This window comes from Pteropus medius, unplaced genomic scaffold (genome assembly GCF_902729225.1).
Source record: "Pteropus medius unplaced genomic scaffold, Ma_sr-lr_union100, whole genome shotgun sequence".
Taxonomy (NCBI): domain Eukaryota; kingdom Metazoa; phylum Chordata; class Mammalia; order Chiroptera; family Pteropodidae; genus Pteropus; species Pteropus medius.
The window spans coordinates 1,266,991-1,284,031 of record NW_024352004.1 but is presented as its reverse complement, the minus strand read 5'-3'; the positions used below and the strand labels follow the sequence as shown (position 1 = coordinate 1,284,031).

The following is a 17,041-nucleotide window of genomic DNA, read 5'->3' as shown; positions in this document are numbered from 1 at the left end:
GGGGTTCCGGGCAGCCTGGGAGGGGCGGAGCTGGCGGGGGCGCCACCGGCGGGGCTTCCTGCTCGGAGGAGAGGCTGGGCAGTGGAGGTGGTGGCGGTGGGGCTGCTGCTCCGGGAACCGGCTCTGCCGCAGGTGGGAGATCTGAGCCCAGCGAGAACCAGAACGGGGGAGGAGACGGAGGTGTCAACTTCTTGGCTTGGGTGGTCTCATCTCCGCCTCCCCGTTCTACGCATGCGCATGGGCACCGAGCCTGATGCCTACCCACCCGCACCTACCTGAACCTCGCCCACAATCCAAATCCACCTCTCCTACCTAATTCTCCAGGCCAGTGGTATCTTTTGGCGCCCCCGCCAGACCTGGTTCCCCCACTCTACCTCAGCCAGCTTGAAGCTCCTGCATACCTGGGCTGGGGGAACCGGCGGGCACTGCCCCCTGAGTCGGGGCATCACTGCTGCTAGGAGTTGCCACAGCGACAGGAAGAATCTCGATGGAGACAGCGTCCCCGGGCCCTCGCAGGATTCGGATTAACCCCTTCTCCTCCAGCTCCTCCACCTTCAGCTCTAGGGCTGAGGGCCGTACCGTGGTGGTGACAGGCACTTTCTCAAGCTCAGGGGGACGCCTGGAGACGCCCATGGGGGTCGACTCACTGAAGCGCTCCTGTGAGCACCAAGGGAAGGGTCAGTGCTCACCAACAGGTCTGGCACAGAACCCCATCCTCTTGCAGGGGTGGAGAAAAGTATCAAGCCTAGAAGCCCCAATTGGTCTGCTCTTGGGAGCCCCGCCCGCTTCTGCCAAGCGGCCCACGTCCCCAGCCTCACCCGCAGGGTCTCCAGCTCCTTTCGGGCCTGGCTTAGCTGCTTTTCTAGCTCTGCGATCTTGGCCATGGATTCGTTCTCTGCGTCCCGGAGCCGATCTGTCAGCTGTAGCACCAGCACATGGTGAGTTCCCACCCGCTGCTGGGCACTGGCACCACCGGTGAGGGGGCGGCATCAGGCATGCCTGCCTAGATGGCTGGGGGAGGTTTCCTGACGTCCTTAGCCCAGGGTGTTGGGTGGGCCGAGCCTGGCACTTGAGCCCAAGTGGGTGAGGCTCTTAGGGCACTTAAGTTTTCTCAGGCGGGGAATCCAAGGCACTACTGATGGGGGAAGTAGGTGAAGAGGAAGCTGAGCTGGGAGGGGCCTCAGGCTCCTGGTTCCACCCAAGTCAGGGCCTAGGGTCTAAGCACTGCCAGAGAAGGGGGCCTGCCTTCCTCAGAGGTCCGGCACAGCGTAGGAGCTCAGTGAACACTCACTGAGAAAAACACCCAGAGGATTCAGGAGATTCAGAATCTGGATTCTGGTCAAACGCATGAGCCAGGCAGATAGCCACCCCCAATTCACACCTATAGCCAGTATTCGAGGCCCAGTGCCTGATGTCAGTGTGGGGCCCTGTGGGCCTACTATGTACTGGGCCAAGTTCAGGAGCAGCTCTCACCAGGGTCACCTGCTCCTGCAGCTCCTCCATGTGCTCCAGCACAGCATTCTTGGTCTCAGTGTCCTCCAGCAGTGCACCCACATCAAAAACATTGTCCAGGTATGCCTGGATCTGCACCTGCAGCTTGTCACTCTCCGTGAGCCGAAGCGTCTGTCCCCCAGATAGAAGGATGGGTGAGGCCTGCTGTCAGGGAGCTTTCCAATACCCCCCATCACCCCAGAGCCCAGAGGAAGGGGCCTGAGCCCTAGCCTGCTTTTTTTTTTTCTTTATTTTTTATTGAGATATTTCACATACCATAATTCACTATTTTAAACTACAATTCAGTAGTTTGTAGTATACAAACCATACAATAGTAACAGGGTTGTGCAACCATTGTTACTACTAATTGCAGAACATTTTTATCACGCCAAAAAGAAACCCTATCCCCGTCAGCAGTCACTCCCCATTGTCTCCTCCCCCAGTCCCTGGCAACCACCAATCCACTTTCTGTCTCTATGGACTTACCGTTTCTGGACATTTTATATAAAAGAATCATCCGACTATAGGGGTTTTTTTGTTTTTTGGTTTTTGGTCTGGCTTCTTTTACTCATAATGCTTTCATAGCTCATCTATGTGTAGCATGTGTCAGTATTTCATTCCTTTTTTATGGCTGAATGATATTTCATAGTATAGATATATTGCCCCAGCCTGCTTTTCATCTTTTGTTAATCCTGCCTTTCATAAATCCAATCTCAAAGGCCCTGCTCCTCCAGGAAGCCTCCCAAAGGAATGAGGGAAGAAGGCCACAGCTCCTCTGCTCAGGCTGGCCCAGGAAGCACCAAGCCCCTCTGTCCACCTTCCCCAGGGCAAGGAACTCCTCCATGACCTGGACCCACCCAGTATGAGCCAGCTCTAACTTTGGTCCAGTTTCTCTGCACTTGCCATTATGTCCTCCCAGAGCCAAACCCAGGGCCACCTAGAGCCTATTCTAGGCCCTGCAGCAATAGCTCCATTGGCTGAGTGCCTATTATGTAACAGACACTGTCCTATTTAGAGTCATAACTATCTCTATGATTTTCCTATTTTATAGGTGGGAAGACTGAGACTCAGAGATAAGAGACCTATCCAAAGTCACATGGCCTAGGAAGTGGCAAAGTCAGGATTTGAACCCTGGTCTACCTGACCCTAATACCCGTGCTGTTAACCACTGAGCCATCCTCTGCAGTGGGCAAATGTTTAAGTCTGGGAGGGAGTGCAGGGCTCACCTCCAAGTACAGATCCAGGCCCAGGTGGGTGAACTCATATTGCAGAAAGACACGGAAGTTCATGTTCTCCACTGAGTGCACCACGATGTTGATGAATTGCATGCAGGCCACCTGGGAGGCAGGGGACATGAGCAGGTCTATAATCCTCTGGATGGGAGGTTCTCAGTGCCTTCTGCTCCCCATTTACTTCCAAGTCTGTCTCCCTCCACACACTTCTCACTCCATTAACTCAGCTTTGTCCTTGCCCATATTTCTCCCCCATGTCCCCTCCCTCTAGCCTCCCCCTATCTGACACCCACCCCTCTCTCACCAAGACACTCAGTCCTCATACTTAGCAGAGACAGAAACCCAAGCCCCTGGCTGCACCTTACATCTGAGAGTGGCCAGCCCAGGCTGGGCTCCTGAGCTCACCATAAAGTCGATGTTGCTGTCCTCATTCCGGAAATATTCCATCAGCTTTTCAAAGCGGTGCTGCTCCCCACACACCTGCGTGGGGGGAATGGCTGTCACTGAGGCCCCCGTGACATATCTCCTAAGCCATCTTACAGCTGCCACCCTTGTGCCTCTATAGGCTCCTCTCAAGTTAAATCTAAGTCAGGCCATGTGACTCTCCTGCTCAAAACCTCCACTCTCTCTCGATCTCTAACAGCCCTCCCCTTCACTTACTCCCCTCTGGCCATAATGGCATCCTGGCACATTACCACCTCAGGGCCTTTGCACTTGCTGACCCATCTATCTGGTGTGCTCTTACTTGAGATAGCCACCATGCCAAGTCCCTCACTTCTCTCACAACTTTGCTCAAATCTTACCTTCTCACTGAGGCTTCCCTGACCATCCTGCAACCAGCTCCTACCCCACCCCCATAGCATCCTTTAATTTTTCCCCATAGCATTTAGCATTTTCTAACACAGTATGTAATTTGCTTACTTATTATGTTGTTTATTATCTGTCTTTCCCTGACTTATTTCTTTTGTTCGCTGACATATCCCAAGTGCCTGACACATAGTAGATGCTCACTAAATATTCATTAAAGGAACGAATGACCATATACTGCCTTCTGCATCATATTCTCAAGCATTTACTTCTCGTGAGCCGGTTAACCAGACTCAGCAACCCTAAGGTGTGTGGATCAAGTCCAGTTTGGATCTGGCAAGGCTGAGGGTTGGAGGTTCAGTCGTCCCTGTCTCCCCAGGCAGTGCCCCCATGTGACTCTGCACCTACCCTTCAGAGCTTCCCCATCCCAGATTGTCCCCGCTCTGTGTTCCCCAAATGCCCACCCACTGTCCCCAGCTGCCTCCAGTTGAGGCCAGCATCAGGGCTCTAAGCAACACTAGAGGGCAAGTACATCTTCGGATGGGGGCCTCCAGTACCTCCTTGAAGTTGTCAAAGGCTGCAAGGATGATGTCATGTCCTCCCCGCACCAGGCACACAGCTGCCAGCAGCTCTAGCACCAGAGCCTTGGTTCTGGGGAGAGAAGGGACAGGTTGTCCCTTGATAATAGGCAGTCTCCACAGCACGGGCCCTGGCTTGTGGAGAATGGGGAAACTGCTGGTCGGGTGGACTGAGCCTGAGAAGTAGTTCTGAGAACTGGGGGACAGAGTAGGTAAAGGATTAAGTAGCAGGAGAATCTAGATATGGAGAAAGATTAGGGGCCTGGATCTCACCTGGGGTTCTTGTTGTTGAGGCTCAGAGCAATCTCATTGACACAGGCTGGGTGGTTCATGACAAGGCTGAAGCCGGACTAGGGAGAGGGAAGTGGTCAGCTCTTCCTGGCAGACCCCCAGGGCTGCTAGCACCCTCCTGCCCAGCACCTCCAGCATTGCCTGTGTCATGTCATTCTAGTTTCTAACTGTCCTCAAGCTTAGGAAGTTATTTATATCCACTCAAAACCTCTTCTGCAGCAGCCAAAGCCTGATCCTTCTTTTTAAATTCCTTTGTCTATTTAAAAGACAGTGTCAGCCCTCAGCACCTTGGACACAGTGAGTCCTCAAAGGCCAGCTGAGTGAGGGAGAACCGACTTCATCAATCACTCCTCCAAATGAGATAACCCAGAGCTGGTCTCTCTGTGGGCCTGGTGTCCAGCCTTTCTTGGTGAGTGTGCCTAAGTCCCCACATGAGGCGTACCCACACTCCCAGTTATGTGTGGGTACTCTAGGGCAGTGGCCCCCAACCTTTTCGGCACCAGGGACCAGTGCTCCTATGAGAATCTAATGCCTGGCGATCTGAGGTGGAGCTGAGGCGGTGACGCTAGCGCTGAGGAGCGGCTGCAAATGCAGATGAAGCTTCGCTTGCTCTCCCACCGCTCATCTCCTGCTGTGCAGCCCTGTTCCTAAGGGGCCACAGACCTGTAACGGTCCACAGCCCAGGAGTTGGGTCAGAAATCTAGGCTTCCCCTCAGGACTGTCAGCCTCAAGGCTCTGATTCCCAGACCCCCAGGGCTCTCCAGTGGGGATGGGCTAGGGGCACAGTTGGTCCCAGAGCCTTAGAAGCTTAGGCAGACCCCAGTGGGGACAGCCTGGCTGACCGACCTGGTAGTTCATGATGGCACGCAAGCACATGATACAGACGTGGACATCGTCCTTCTGGCTGACAATGCGAGAATTCCTCAGGGTCTTCCTGCTGTGGCCTGGGGTCAGCCTGTGTGGAGTGAGGAGGAGGCAGAAGGGGTCAGAGTCCCAAACCCAGCTTTCCGTTCCCCCAACCACTCAGATGGCCTCTGGGCTAAGGTGGGGGAGGGGGACACATCTAACCAACCAAAGAAGCCAGCTGAGGGTAGGAAGACCTCCTCGGTCCCTAGGCCCGGGGCCTGATATGCTGGGGAGGATATGAGGACAAGAATCAGGAAAACAAATACCCTTAACAGCAATTTGGCATTAAGAAGGGTTCCTGTGCTGTGGGCGTGAAAAGGAGAGAAAAGACCTCCAAAGCTTGGAATCAGCCGTGGAACCGCACTCCACAAGGTTGCGCTCACGGCCACATGGGCTCAGGTTCCATCTTGAGGGGCCAGCTCCAAATTCAAACTGCCTTGCTTCAAATCCCAGCTCATCACTTACCCAGGCAGATTACTTAATCTCCCTGTGCCTGTTTCCTCATTTGTACAACAGGAATGATAATAACAGTAACTTCCCCGATAGGGTTGTTGGGACTGTGAAATGAGCTCAGAACACTGCCTGGAACATAGTAAGTGCTGTATGAGTGTGCCTGATAACTCATTGCTTTAAAATGTGATTTTTTCCATCATTGCAGAACTACCCATTGTGACTTCCACCTCGGGTTCTCTTGACAATTCTATCACATTTCCAACTACACTGTGAAGAACCCCCTCCTCCCTCTGACTGTCACATCTCCCTTCTCTCATCTATGCTCAACTATGCCCCTGAGTCTTTGCTCACGCTGTTCCTTCTGCCTGAAATGCCCTTCCCTGTCTCCATCATTGCTTGTAAAGCCCACATCCATCACAACACATCATTCCAGTGCTTTCTCTTCTGGGAAGCCTTCCTGATGCCTCAGGCATTGGCTACCTCCCTTCTCAGAGCTCCCAGTCACACTTCCATGAAAGCCTGTCACACATTGTTCCCCACGAGACTAAGGGCTTCCAAAGGCAGGTTAATCTGTCTCCTGAACACTGTCACCATGCTTGATACATAATAAAAGCTAAAACATGTTAGTTCAATGAATGAATGAACAAAGAAACATATTGTGAGAGTTTGGGGCTTAATATGAAGTTAGTCCCCTAGACCCAAAATAGGAAGAAAGGAAGCTGGGCATCCACATGTGGCTCTAGGGCCATCTCCTTCCCTGTTCCCACTCCCAGCAGGATGCCCTAAGTTAGGGCGGGGTGACCTATCCACAGCAGCTGAACCCAGGGGCATCAGTTGAATACCTCACCCAATCCCACCATCACCCATGAGACACCAGGCATGCACCTGCCCCCAGGCAGCTACATACCGGGGAGAGGGGGGGCACCTGGAGGCCGCATGTAAGAAAATAAGAGGGTTAGATGGGAATAAGAGGGGTCCCACTGACCTAGAAACCCGTCCTTATTCCAGAGCCACCCAGATTCCACCTTCAAGGTGTCCACCCCTGAAGGCTTATTAACACACCCATGTCCTGAGCCCTGTTTGAAGCCCTTACTCTGATCCCCAGTGCTAGACTACCCCTCCCACCATCCCCGAGGTCCCGGGGTGGGGCAGGCTGGGTGCAGTGGTCTAAGAGTGAATTCTCCATTCTCCCCATTGCCCCACCATGGGGCCACATACTTGATGGTCAGGTGGCGACTCTTAGGCTGTGGTGGCAAGGATGAGGGCGGGCCCTTGCTGAGATCTTCCACTGATTGCTCCAGGGGCTTGTTCTTGTCTGAGCTGGGGGCCCCATTGTCTGTGCTCTCCATGTCGTACCTTGGGGGTCAGAGTGGGGTTGCAGGCCAACACTGCAGGGGCACTTAAGAGAGGGGTGGGGAAATTGAGGGGAGCGACAATTCTGCAGGAAAGACTAGGGAGCAGGAAGAAGGGGCTGTGCTCTTGGCACTGTGCTGAACATAGTAGGGGAGAGGGAATAGTGGAAAAAAAGAGTAAGCCATCCAGGTCCCAGCTGGCTATCCCAAGACACATCCCTCCCTGTCTGTGGCAGGCCTTCAGGAAGAGGCATCGCTAGGAGCCAAGTACGGATTCCAGGGTGGGTTTGGGCTGGACTACTTGGAAGTGACCAGAGGAGAGGGTGAGGTACGGGGAAGAAAGCATGGACCAAGAGTCGGAGGAGAGGCGCGAGGGCAGGGGCAGGCAGCTTACGTGACAGAGCACTGGGCAAAGGCCAGGTACTCAAGGAGCACATCCAGGCCGCGGTTCTCCTCGTTGAGGAACTCCTGCACCCACCTGCGGGGCACAGCACTCCCTGAGTTCCAGCCAGGGAGGAGGTCCTGCCCGCACTGGGCACACAGAACAGGCATGGCCAGGGCCCCTGGGGTGCCCTTCCCCCAGGAAGACACCAAGCAGTCGCAGCCTCAGAAGACCCAGTGATGTTCAGGGATGCCAGGAGGCTCAGGCAAGACTCATGGCCCAGCCATGTCTCAAGGGGGTGGGCAGAGCATGGGTAGGAGAGCAGGCAGGGAACCTGTCCTGGACACCCGCACTGTGGGTGGCTTGTGCCAGGAGCGGGGTTGGGAAGGGGAGTAAAAAGAGGAGGCCCCAGGGGCTGCCTGGAGGCAGAGCTCTCCCATGCCCCCCAGAGGGAAATCCGAGTCCTCGCTCACCCAATGTGGTTTGTCCTCAGGGAGATCTCCAGCTCTCGCAGCACTTGAGTGGACTCCTGAACTCTCCTCTTAAACTGGGGGCCAAGAACAGGGGAGTCCGGTGGGTGGATTCCGGCCTCCCACAGGCCCACCCACTAAGCCCTGAGGCAGCAGCCAGCCCCCCTCCCATAACTGGCCTTTCACGCTTGGCCTCCCTCACCACTTCCGCACACCTGCCCAACGGAATAAGCATTCTCAGGTTAGGCGTATTCGCCCAGGCACACACATACCTCCATACAAAGACATACAGCACACGCACACGCACACAGACAAACCCGTACCTGGGGACACGGGGTTCATGCACATTCAAACATGAACACTCCAGGTACACATGCATAGCCACATGACGGACACATGGGGTACACACACACGCATCCTGTATGTGGACTCAAGAGTACACACACATCCATATGTGGACACAAAAGCACACACACGCACATCCATGCACAGACACACGGGGCGCACACACCTGTACAAGTGCACACAAGTGTGCCTGTGTAAGAACATACAGGATATGCAGAGGAACCTACTGGAAGTGCCTGCCCCGGACACAAACTCATACGTGCAGTGCACCACACAAGCCCACAGGAAAGTTTACATATACAGTTATTCCAGTTGCCCAGAGCTTAGAAGATACAGGGTAAAAGGGACAGAGAAAAAGGGGGAGGCGTGTACCCCCAGGTTGGACATCCAATCCGCTGCTACCTTTCGGCTGACCCCACCGGTTTCCAGGTAACTCTTCAGCTTCTGGATATAGGCTGCGGGGGGGTTCTTGACTTGAAACCGCTCCTGGGGAGATGGAATGAGGTGTGAAGGGAACCAGCCAGGGCACACGACCAGCCCTTGCCCCAGTGCCCCATTCTCAGCTCTGACCTGAGGCTTCAGGCTACTTAAGACCCCTGTGAAATACCAAAGGCATAACCCAAACAATCCACCAGGCCACTTTGAGACCCCAACCCTGGGCCTAGCTTTCCTTTCCCACTGTGGCCTCACAGGCCACAGCCCTACCACAGCTATGGGGTGAAGTATGAAGGGGTGGGTCCTGCCATACACCCCACCCTGGGGGAGGGAGAGACTCAGACCTGCCAGTAGGTGGCACTCTCCAAGCCCTGCCCAATTTCGCAGACACCCGGCCCACAGCTGGAGGACTGGGAGGAAGAATATTCTGAAGGGGCCTTGTAAGGGGCTCCGTCCTCTGCAGGCCGAGGGCCCCTTCCCCAGGCCCCCACCTCAGCTGTCCACTCACCTGAAATGGTAAGTACCTGTGTGTGTGCTCATCTCCTGTGCTCCTGACTCCCCTGCTGACCCAGGGCTCCAGGAGCCACTCACACAAAGAGGTGGGGGCCACATCTGAGGCCCCCTACCCAGAGAAGCTCCCATCTTTCCCAACTCAGACCCCTCAGATATATTCGGCCCTCAAACTCCCCCTCTCTCCCAGGCCTTTGAGCCCTAACCTGAGATGCCAGGCCGAGTAGCAGGGGACCCCATCCACAGCTCCGAAGCCTCTGGCGGCACCTCCCCACCCTCTCCCCACAGCACAGCTCTTCCCCCCTCAACCTAGACTCCTGCTCTGCCAACTCCTCCCATTCTGGTCCATTAACAACAGCAGAAGGCCCAGCCCTGGCTCCCAGGGGAGACTCCTGCTTCCCACTCCCCACCCCCCAGCCTCCACCGCCGCAGGCCAGCCTCCCTCACTGAATCACTGCCACAGCCAGGCCCCGCCCCACCCCAGCAGTAGGAGGGGTCCTCCTGCTACCATGGACAGCAGCCCTGGATACTGCAGGGGCGGGGGCAGCGCATGAGCCGCGAAGGTTTGGGCAAGCCCAGGCGCTGACTGAGCACTGGGAGATGGGGGTTCTAGTCCCTGCTCCAGCACTTGGGAACTGGCTGGGGAGCTGCTTGGTTGACCACAGCTCCTCTGGACCTAAAATTAAACCAGGACAAGGATACTGCCCCTTCCTCCCCACCTCCAACCCTGGGGTTGCCCCGTCTCTTCCCCAGCTCAGAGGTGGAGGGTCAACAGTGCCTGGACTAGCCTCTGCCACCTCTTCAAAGGGCAGACTCAGCGCTGCTCAGGACTCATAAGGTCCCCAGGGAGGCCCATGTCCAAGAGAGGGGAACTCGGAGCGCTGCAGACACCCCCAGCACTCTCCCCAGATGCTATGCTGGTCTCCGCACAGAGTCTTGGTCCTATGGGCAGCATGGCGGTGCCCCCTCTCATGCCAGCCCCACCCTGGAGGGGCCTGGTACCCACCTGGTCACAGATGAGCTCCCACTTCTTCTCATTGTCATACTGGCTCAGCAGCTGGACCTTGTCTGGGGGCAAGTTCATGCAGTTCTGTGGAGGAAGAAGACAAAGTAAAGACCCTTATCCTGGGGCCCCAAAGTGTGGGGGGGGACATGGGCATTTTCAGGGAACACACTAGAGGCCAGCTCGCTAGTAGGTATGTCATACATGAGTCCCTGTTACCCTCACCTTGGGAGATAAGTAGCATTAGCCAATGAGAAAACTGAGGCCCAGAGGTAGAGCACCATGCCCGACAGCTAGAAAATGACATTGGGATTTGAACCTGAGTCTGCCCGACTCCAGGGCCAGGGCTCTGCCTCCCTCCAACACTCACACGCACCACCTTCCCTGGCACAGCTGACATGCAGACGGAGTGTGGGTTCTCAGCCTAACTTCCTGAGACCTCAGGCACCTCTGGGCTCATTTCTCACGTGTGATAAGTGGGTATCATCTCTTGTCCCATTTGGGTGGGAAAGCAACAGGAGAGCCATCTGCAGCCAGGCTTAAGTGTGGCCAGGAGTGGACTGTGCCCTGTTCCCACGTGCCACCAGTCACCACATGGGTGCAGTCCCAGCCCAGGTCACTAGTGTCTTGAGAACAACACAAAACCTCTTGCAAGGATGGCAGACAGCAGCCTTCTTTCCCACCCCTCTCCAGCCCACTCTCACTTCATCATTTCTGGAAGAAGGGAGCTGAGGTCAGAGGGCAGGGAGTTCCAAGCAGGTGCATCATGGCTGTGGAGGCCAGAAGAGGGGGATTCCAGAAGAAGGTCACCCAGCCACAAGATGAGAGCAACCAGCACGCTGGGTCTGTGGTGCTGGTGGCCCAGGCTGGGACTCCCCTCAGGAGCTAAGAAACGTCAGCATTGCTCTGCCTGGGTCCTCCCCCAGCCACAGATGACATGGGTGTGGCAACCCTGTCAAGTTTCTCCCCCACAGGGCAGGCATAGGGTTCCACCTGGGACTGTGGAATCGCCAGGTGTTGCCAGCACTAGGGATTCCCTGGACCCCCCAAGACTTGGCATGCCTCTCTGATAGACCCAGAAGACAATGCCAGTTCACCTCAGTTAAGTAAACCCCAGGTTTATTGAGGGTCTACTGTGTGTCAGACCCCAAAAGACAGTTCTTGCCCTCAAGGAGCTCCAAGTCTCTGCAGGTGATAGGGAGGAAGTCTCTGTCACTGGCTCTGGTGGCTCAGACTACATATCCTCAGTCACGTGGCCCCGAGAGGAGGCCACAGCTGGAGCAGAGAGGGGGCCACACCTATCCAGCTTCCTCTCTGGGTGCTAGACCTAGTTTTGGGGCTCTGGCCAGACCTCACCCCAAAAATCACTGCCTTTGGTCAGCCCCAGACACAGGAAGTTGGGTATTCTCAGCCCTCATTGCCCAAGTTTTCCGGCTGGGGCCCCACTTAAAAGGTGAAAATGCCCATCCACCAGCACCCCCCACTGCAAGGTGGGCTGGGCAAGGGGATAGTCATTCCTTTCTTGTTGTGAGCCTGACTGAGGAAGCTGCTGCTGTCTCATCTGTCAGCCTCCCCCAACCTGCCCACAGCCAGAACTGTTCCTGCCACCTTGGGAGGGGTTGCCAAGGAAGGAACCTTGAGGAGAGTCATACTGAGCCAGGGAGGCCTTCTTGATGTCTCCCTGTCTCTGTCTCTCTGTCTCTCTGTCTCTCTCTCTTTCTGTCTCTCTCTCTCTCTCTCTCTCCTCTCTCCTCTCCTGGTCCATCCCCACCCCACAGAGACCCAGGGTGGGGAGGGGCCAAGGTGGTGGGGAGGGCCGAGGGGGAAGGAGGGAGGTAGCCCAGCTCCAGCATTTGAGCCTTAGAGGGGACAGCTGCTTCCCGACATGAGTCTTTCCCAGCCCTCGGCCACCCCGGAGACCAGTCTGGTTCCTGGAATGGCCTCAGTGGCACTTCTAGAGGCAGCAACTAATCATAATAATGACCCCACCAATTATGGGAGCCAGCTTTTCCTGAATGCTTACAGTGCTGGGTACTGCTCTGAGCTCTGCACTCATATGACCCCCTTCCACCCTCACCGCCATCCCTGGCACTGTGATTATTCCCATCTTACAGATGCAAGCAGAGATTAGTGACCTGCCCGAGGTTATGAAGCCAGTTAGAAGGGAGCTGGGCAGGCTTCGAGCCTGAAGCTGACTGAACCAGAGCCCAGAACTCCCCCAGAACAGCCCATGGTTATCAGTGGGGAGGGGGAGGCCTCTGCTGGGGCTGGCACACCTGTCCCAATGGTGGTGGAGGACAGGACGCCTCTTTACCCCTTCCCCACCTGGGCCTCCTCAGGCCCTCAGGCCCACTTGCCAGCCTGCCAGACGAGCTAAATTTAGGCTCGGAAATCAGAAATAGCTGTGACAGTGCTGAGCGCTAATTAGCAGCTGTTCCTCGGCTGTGCCCACCGTGGAGACGGGCACCCTAGGGAGTGGGAGAGGGGCCAGCAGATGCCACTCGCTTGGTGTGGGGTGAGGCCATCCTGAAAAACAGGAGCAGACCCCCAGGCCCAGGGCGCTCAGCAAGGAGGCAGCTTTATGGGGTTGAGCACTGAGAGACAAGTAGAAGGTTGTCTGACAGAGCTCAAATGGGATGGGAAAGGACAGGGAAGTTCAGGTGTGGGCGGGGAGGACACCTGCCCATGGTAAAAGGGAAGGGGCAGCTGTGACTCAGAGGAACCCGAGCTAGATTCAGGAGACCTGGCTCTAGGCCCATCAGCCTAATTCCTTCCCTGAGCCTCAGTTTCTTCCTCCATAAAATGGGCACACTTCCCTCCTGCCTCAGACTCACAGAGCTCCTGGGAATACCCCATAAGAAGCTGTGTTCTGATGCGATGATACTCTTTGGTGATGCACAATGAAGAGGCATTTCACAGATTGGGTAGGGGCGAGGTGGTCCACCGATGAGCCCCAAGTGAGGGATCTTGTGGTGAGCGGAAGTGAGTGAAAACATCCAGATCAAAGAGACCCGTCTCCAAAGCCCGGCCAGAAATGAACTGACTCTCCAGCCCCTTTCTCTGTTGCCCTTAATGCTTTGGATCAGAAGAAGAGGGAGATAGGATTCCTCTTCCACGGTGTAGCCAAGAAAAGGAGCTGACTTCCTAATCTTTCTATCAAAATGTGTGGAAATCAGTCTCTTCCTTCCCAGAGTGCCAAAGGAGCCTCCAGCCTTGCTCACAAAAGACCTGCCCCTTGCTGGCTTATAGCAACCCCCCACCCCCACCGCAGTGCTGACGTCGGCGGGGAGGTATCCCTGGAGACTAAAGGGGTTCTGTCTATATCTGGACGAAGCCACACCCTCCAGTTTCACTTTCAGTCCTAACTCACCTGCCCACCCCTCCTCATGTGGCCTAGCCCTTCAAGTCCCAGGACTTGGGCACCGACCCCAGTCTTGGATTCATTTCAACAGCCTGATGAGCCTAGAAGTGGCCCTGTCCCCAGCCCCTACTTCCTGAGCCATCTCCCCCCACCCACCTCTTCCTGGTCTCAATTTTGGTTTTAGAGTTCTTAGAGCATCTCCAAAAGCAATCAATTTTATTCACTTAAAAAAATAGATTTTCTGGGGCTCTTATAAGCAATGCCAGGCTTAGAGGAGGACTGTTGGGTAACCTAGGCCCAAGAACCCAAAAAACCAACATCTCCCATCAGGGTTCAAGGGTTCCAAAAGCAGGGACAGGGCCAAGAAGGGTGAGAGCCAGGCCAGCAGGCACTGCCCATAAAAGCCAGGCTGGTAGGAGACCAACAACAACAATAAGAAAGACTCCCAAAACAGTCTGTGCTAGGTGCCATTCTAAGTGCTTTACGTCCCACTCAAATCTCATTTAAACCTCAAAAGGAACCCTACATAGCAGATACTATCACAACCCCTGTTTCACAAATGGGAAACGGAGGCACAGAGAGTGACCTGGCTGGCAAGCTGCTAAGAAGACTCAATTTCCTTGGAAGAAGGAGCACTGAGGACAATGAGAAATATGGATCCTGGCCCCCCAGGGTCTTCTGCAGACAGCCTGGCTCCAGTACCCCATCTGAGGAACCAGAAACAGCCAGCCCCATTTCCTGTCACCCAGCACCCTACGCTTCCTGTTGTTGCCCACACTGAGCTCTTACTCACTGGGGAACCCCCCCCCACAAGCACACCCTCTCTCAGGGGGAAGTGGAGGCCTCCCCACCCCCTCCCCATGTGCACACAGCTACCGTTAGCACCACCACTGCCCCACCCTCCAAGAGAGGTGGGCCCTCCTCTCGTGGTTTCCGGCTACCAGACAGTTTTCAGTCTAGGCTGTTGCTGACCTGCACGATGGCAAGGAGGGCAACCTGCCCCAGGATGGCTAAAGATAGCGACTTTGGTTGGTCTTGGTAATAGGAATGGGGGAGGGGAGAGGCAGGGTCTGGCCTCCTTCACCTAGAAGGGCTCCCAGATGGAGAGAACCAGATCGGCTTTACCATCACCCCCCTCCTCACAGCGGAGTGTTAACTGAGCACTTGCTGTGTCAGGCATCGTGCTAAGCACTCTGTTTAATCCCCTAGTCTCTGTTTGTTTAATCCCTTCACTAGTCCTAGGAGGCCAATATATACCACTATTATTCTTTTATACATGAGGAAAACTGAAGCTCAGAGAGGGTAGGTAATTTGTTCGTCACAGAGGTAGCAAGTGGCAAAGACAAGATTCAACCCCAAAGGTTCATGACCCCAAAGCCCAAGAAGCTACTCTGCCTTTTCTATGAGTATACTGTCTCTCAGAGGCAGGAGGCCTGAGACACCTTCTAAGACTCCATGTTCCTGGGGAAAATGCAGAGGTAGCCCCAAGAGCAGCCCCACCTGCTCCTGCCCATCTCACCCAGCTCTTTGCCATCTGGCCCCAGATGTCACTGTGAATCATGCCTACCACATCCTTGGGTTCCAAGGTCAGCATGTGCCAGCTCTGCTTCTTCGGAATGTCACCCCACAGTCTCTGCCCAGCCCAATATCCGACCAAATGGCCACAACTCCATTGGGATTCTCTTTGTTAGACCCCCCAGAGATGGGAGGCACAGGGCCTGAGAAACCCCACATTTACATGCCCCCAAACTTCATCTGCCCCGCCCCAAAGGAGGGAGCTGGTCAAGGAGGTAGTGGCTCACCCAGCCACAGGACAACAGAATGGAGACATCCACCTCTGCTCTTCACCACTAGCCCCAGCAGGGAAGGGGGCCAGCTAAAAGCAGGATCTCAGAGTCTACACTCTAATTGGGATTGTCCTGACCTCCCCACACAGCCTGGCCAAGTGCCCAAGACCCTGAGCACATGCTAAGGGCACCCCAGGGTGCTAGGCCTCATTAGGCAAATTCTTCTCCAAGTGGTCCAGCCTCCTCTTGGATGCCAGAATCACTCTCAGTCTCAAGTACAATATTCTGGGCACCTTTCCTTGATCTCATTGCCCCAAGGTTACAAGCTCCTCCCTGCCCAGACAGATCAGGGGCGCATGGCACTTCTGGCAGTCCTGGAAAGAATGCCTTGCCATTCCGGACTCTAACTCTGGCAGGGGAAGGCCCAAAGGGGCTGAAGACACCCAGCCCTGGACACAGCATAGAAGAGATGAGAGTGCAAAGCCTGGCCAGCTAGTTTCCCACCACTGCAGCAGGCCCATGTCACTGGGCGGCTGTCACTCCTCTGCTGTTGCTAAGGCAGCAGCCAGAAACCCTAGCTCAACCTGTTCTTTTTCCTACCCCCATTTCAAGCAGGGGCACACCTCTCTCTCACAGCCTCCTTGGAAAAGTAGCCCCACCACCCACTCTCCTATGGGAGAAAGGCTGACCATGGGCAAAAGGAAAGCAATCTCCCTCATCTCTTTTCTCCACGAGGCGGATCCCATAGCCAGGAGCCAAGCAGTAGTTTGGAGTTTCAGGATCTTACTCGCCACAAGGGATGAAAAGGTTGAGCTTAAGTAAAAGGAGGAGGTGCCCTAGGGCCAAGTGACTAGATCCCAAGGGGAGGGCTGCGCTTCTCCCTTCGAGATAAGGGGTCTCTGGGGGAGGTGGCCTGTCACTCTCAGCAGCCTGAGGTTCTTCGCTTCTTAAATATTCACTAAAAACGGGACTCGGCTCTGGCCACAGAGGCAGTGCTCAGGTGGAAGGGCACCATTGCCAGGCCTGTGGGTTTAGCCAAATCTTTAGCCCTGGGCAGCCTCGAGCAGGGACCAAGGCTATCACCCCAGGGTGGAGCTCATGCTCATGTTGGTTCTTAGCCAAGTGACCTTGGGTTAAGCACGTTCTGCCTACATAAGACAAGGGACAGGCTGATCCTTCCCTAGGAAGAAGTTGAGGTATAAACACACTGGGGCTCCTGGGTGCTGGGGTGGTACTGAACCCTAATGGGTGCTGCTGCCCTAGATTTCTACCCAGCCACCACTCCTTTCCCCATCAGGACATCCTCTAAGACCCATCTCAGATCCTCCACCCTCTACACCCTGGTACTCAGGGACTCCTAATGGCATTTAGTGTCAGACTCGGCCAATCAGAGCAAAGACCAAAACACCAGCAGAGCAATCAAGTCCTACACATGCATCAGAACCTCACCATCTGACTTCTGGATGTTCCACTGGTCTGAATTATTCACAGGGCTCCTCCTCATTAGTGTGTATAATAGAGAAGGGACTGGGGTCTGGACGCCACCCTGAGAGCCTGTCCCACCCCCATCTATAGACACACACTTAGGGGGAAACACAGACCCAGGTCCCCCCAGTCAGGCTGGCAAGGGTCTGGGAT

General features: G+C 55.2%; 1 protein-coding gene across 3 annotated transcripts in view; it reads right to left on the bottom strand.

The window, feature by feature from the left end:
- FMNL1 (formin like 1) overlaps positions 1-17,041 on the bottom strand; it is a 24,188-nt gene that overhangs the window by 5,465 nt on the left and 1,682 nt on the right. For 2 of the 3 annotated variants that reach the window (XM_039846787.1, XM_039846785.1), the window contains exons 2-15: positions 10,259-10,342; positions 8,680-8,793; positions 7,966-8,039; positions 7,505-7,588; positions 6,977-7,114; positions 5,246-5,354; positions 4,382-4,458; positions 4,088-4,181; positions 3,129-3,203; positions 2,718-2,828; positions 1,474-1,623; positions 819-920; positions 402-657; positions 1-141 (exon numbers count right to left, since the gene is read on the bottom strand). The exon at positions 1-141 is cut by the window's left edge and continues 159 nt beyond it. In XM_039846787.1, coding sequence (XP_039702721.1) covers positions 1-141; positions 402-657; positions 819-920; positions 1,474-1,623; positions 2,718-2,828; positions 3,129-3,203; positions 4,088-4,181; positions 4,382-4,458; positions 5,246-5,354; positions 6,977-7,114; positions 7,505-7,588; positions 7,966-8,039; positions 8,680-8,793; positions 10,259-10,342 — 1,609 coding nt within the window. The remainder of the gene's footprint in view (positions 142-401; positions 658-818; positions 921-1,473; positions 1,624-2,717; positions 2,829-3,128; positions 3,204-4,087; positions 4,182-4,381; positions 4,459-5,245; positions 5,355-6,976; positions 7,115-7,504; positions 7,589-7,965; positions 8,040-8,679; positions 8,794-10,258; positions 10,343-17,041) is intronic. The other variant, XM_039846786.1, reaches the window with a different exon arrangement.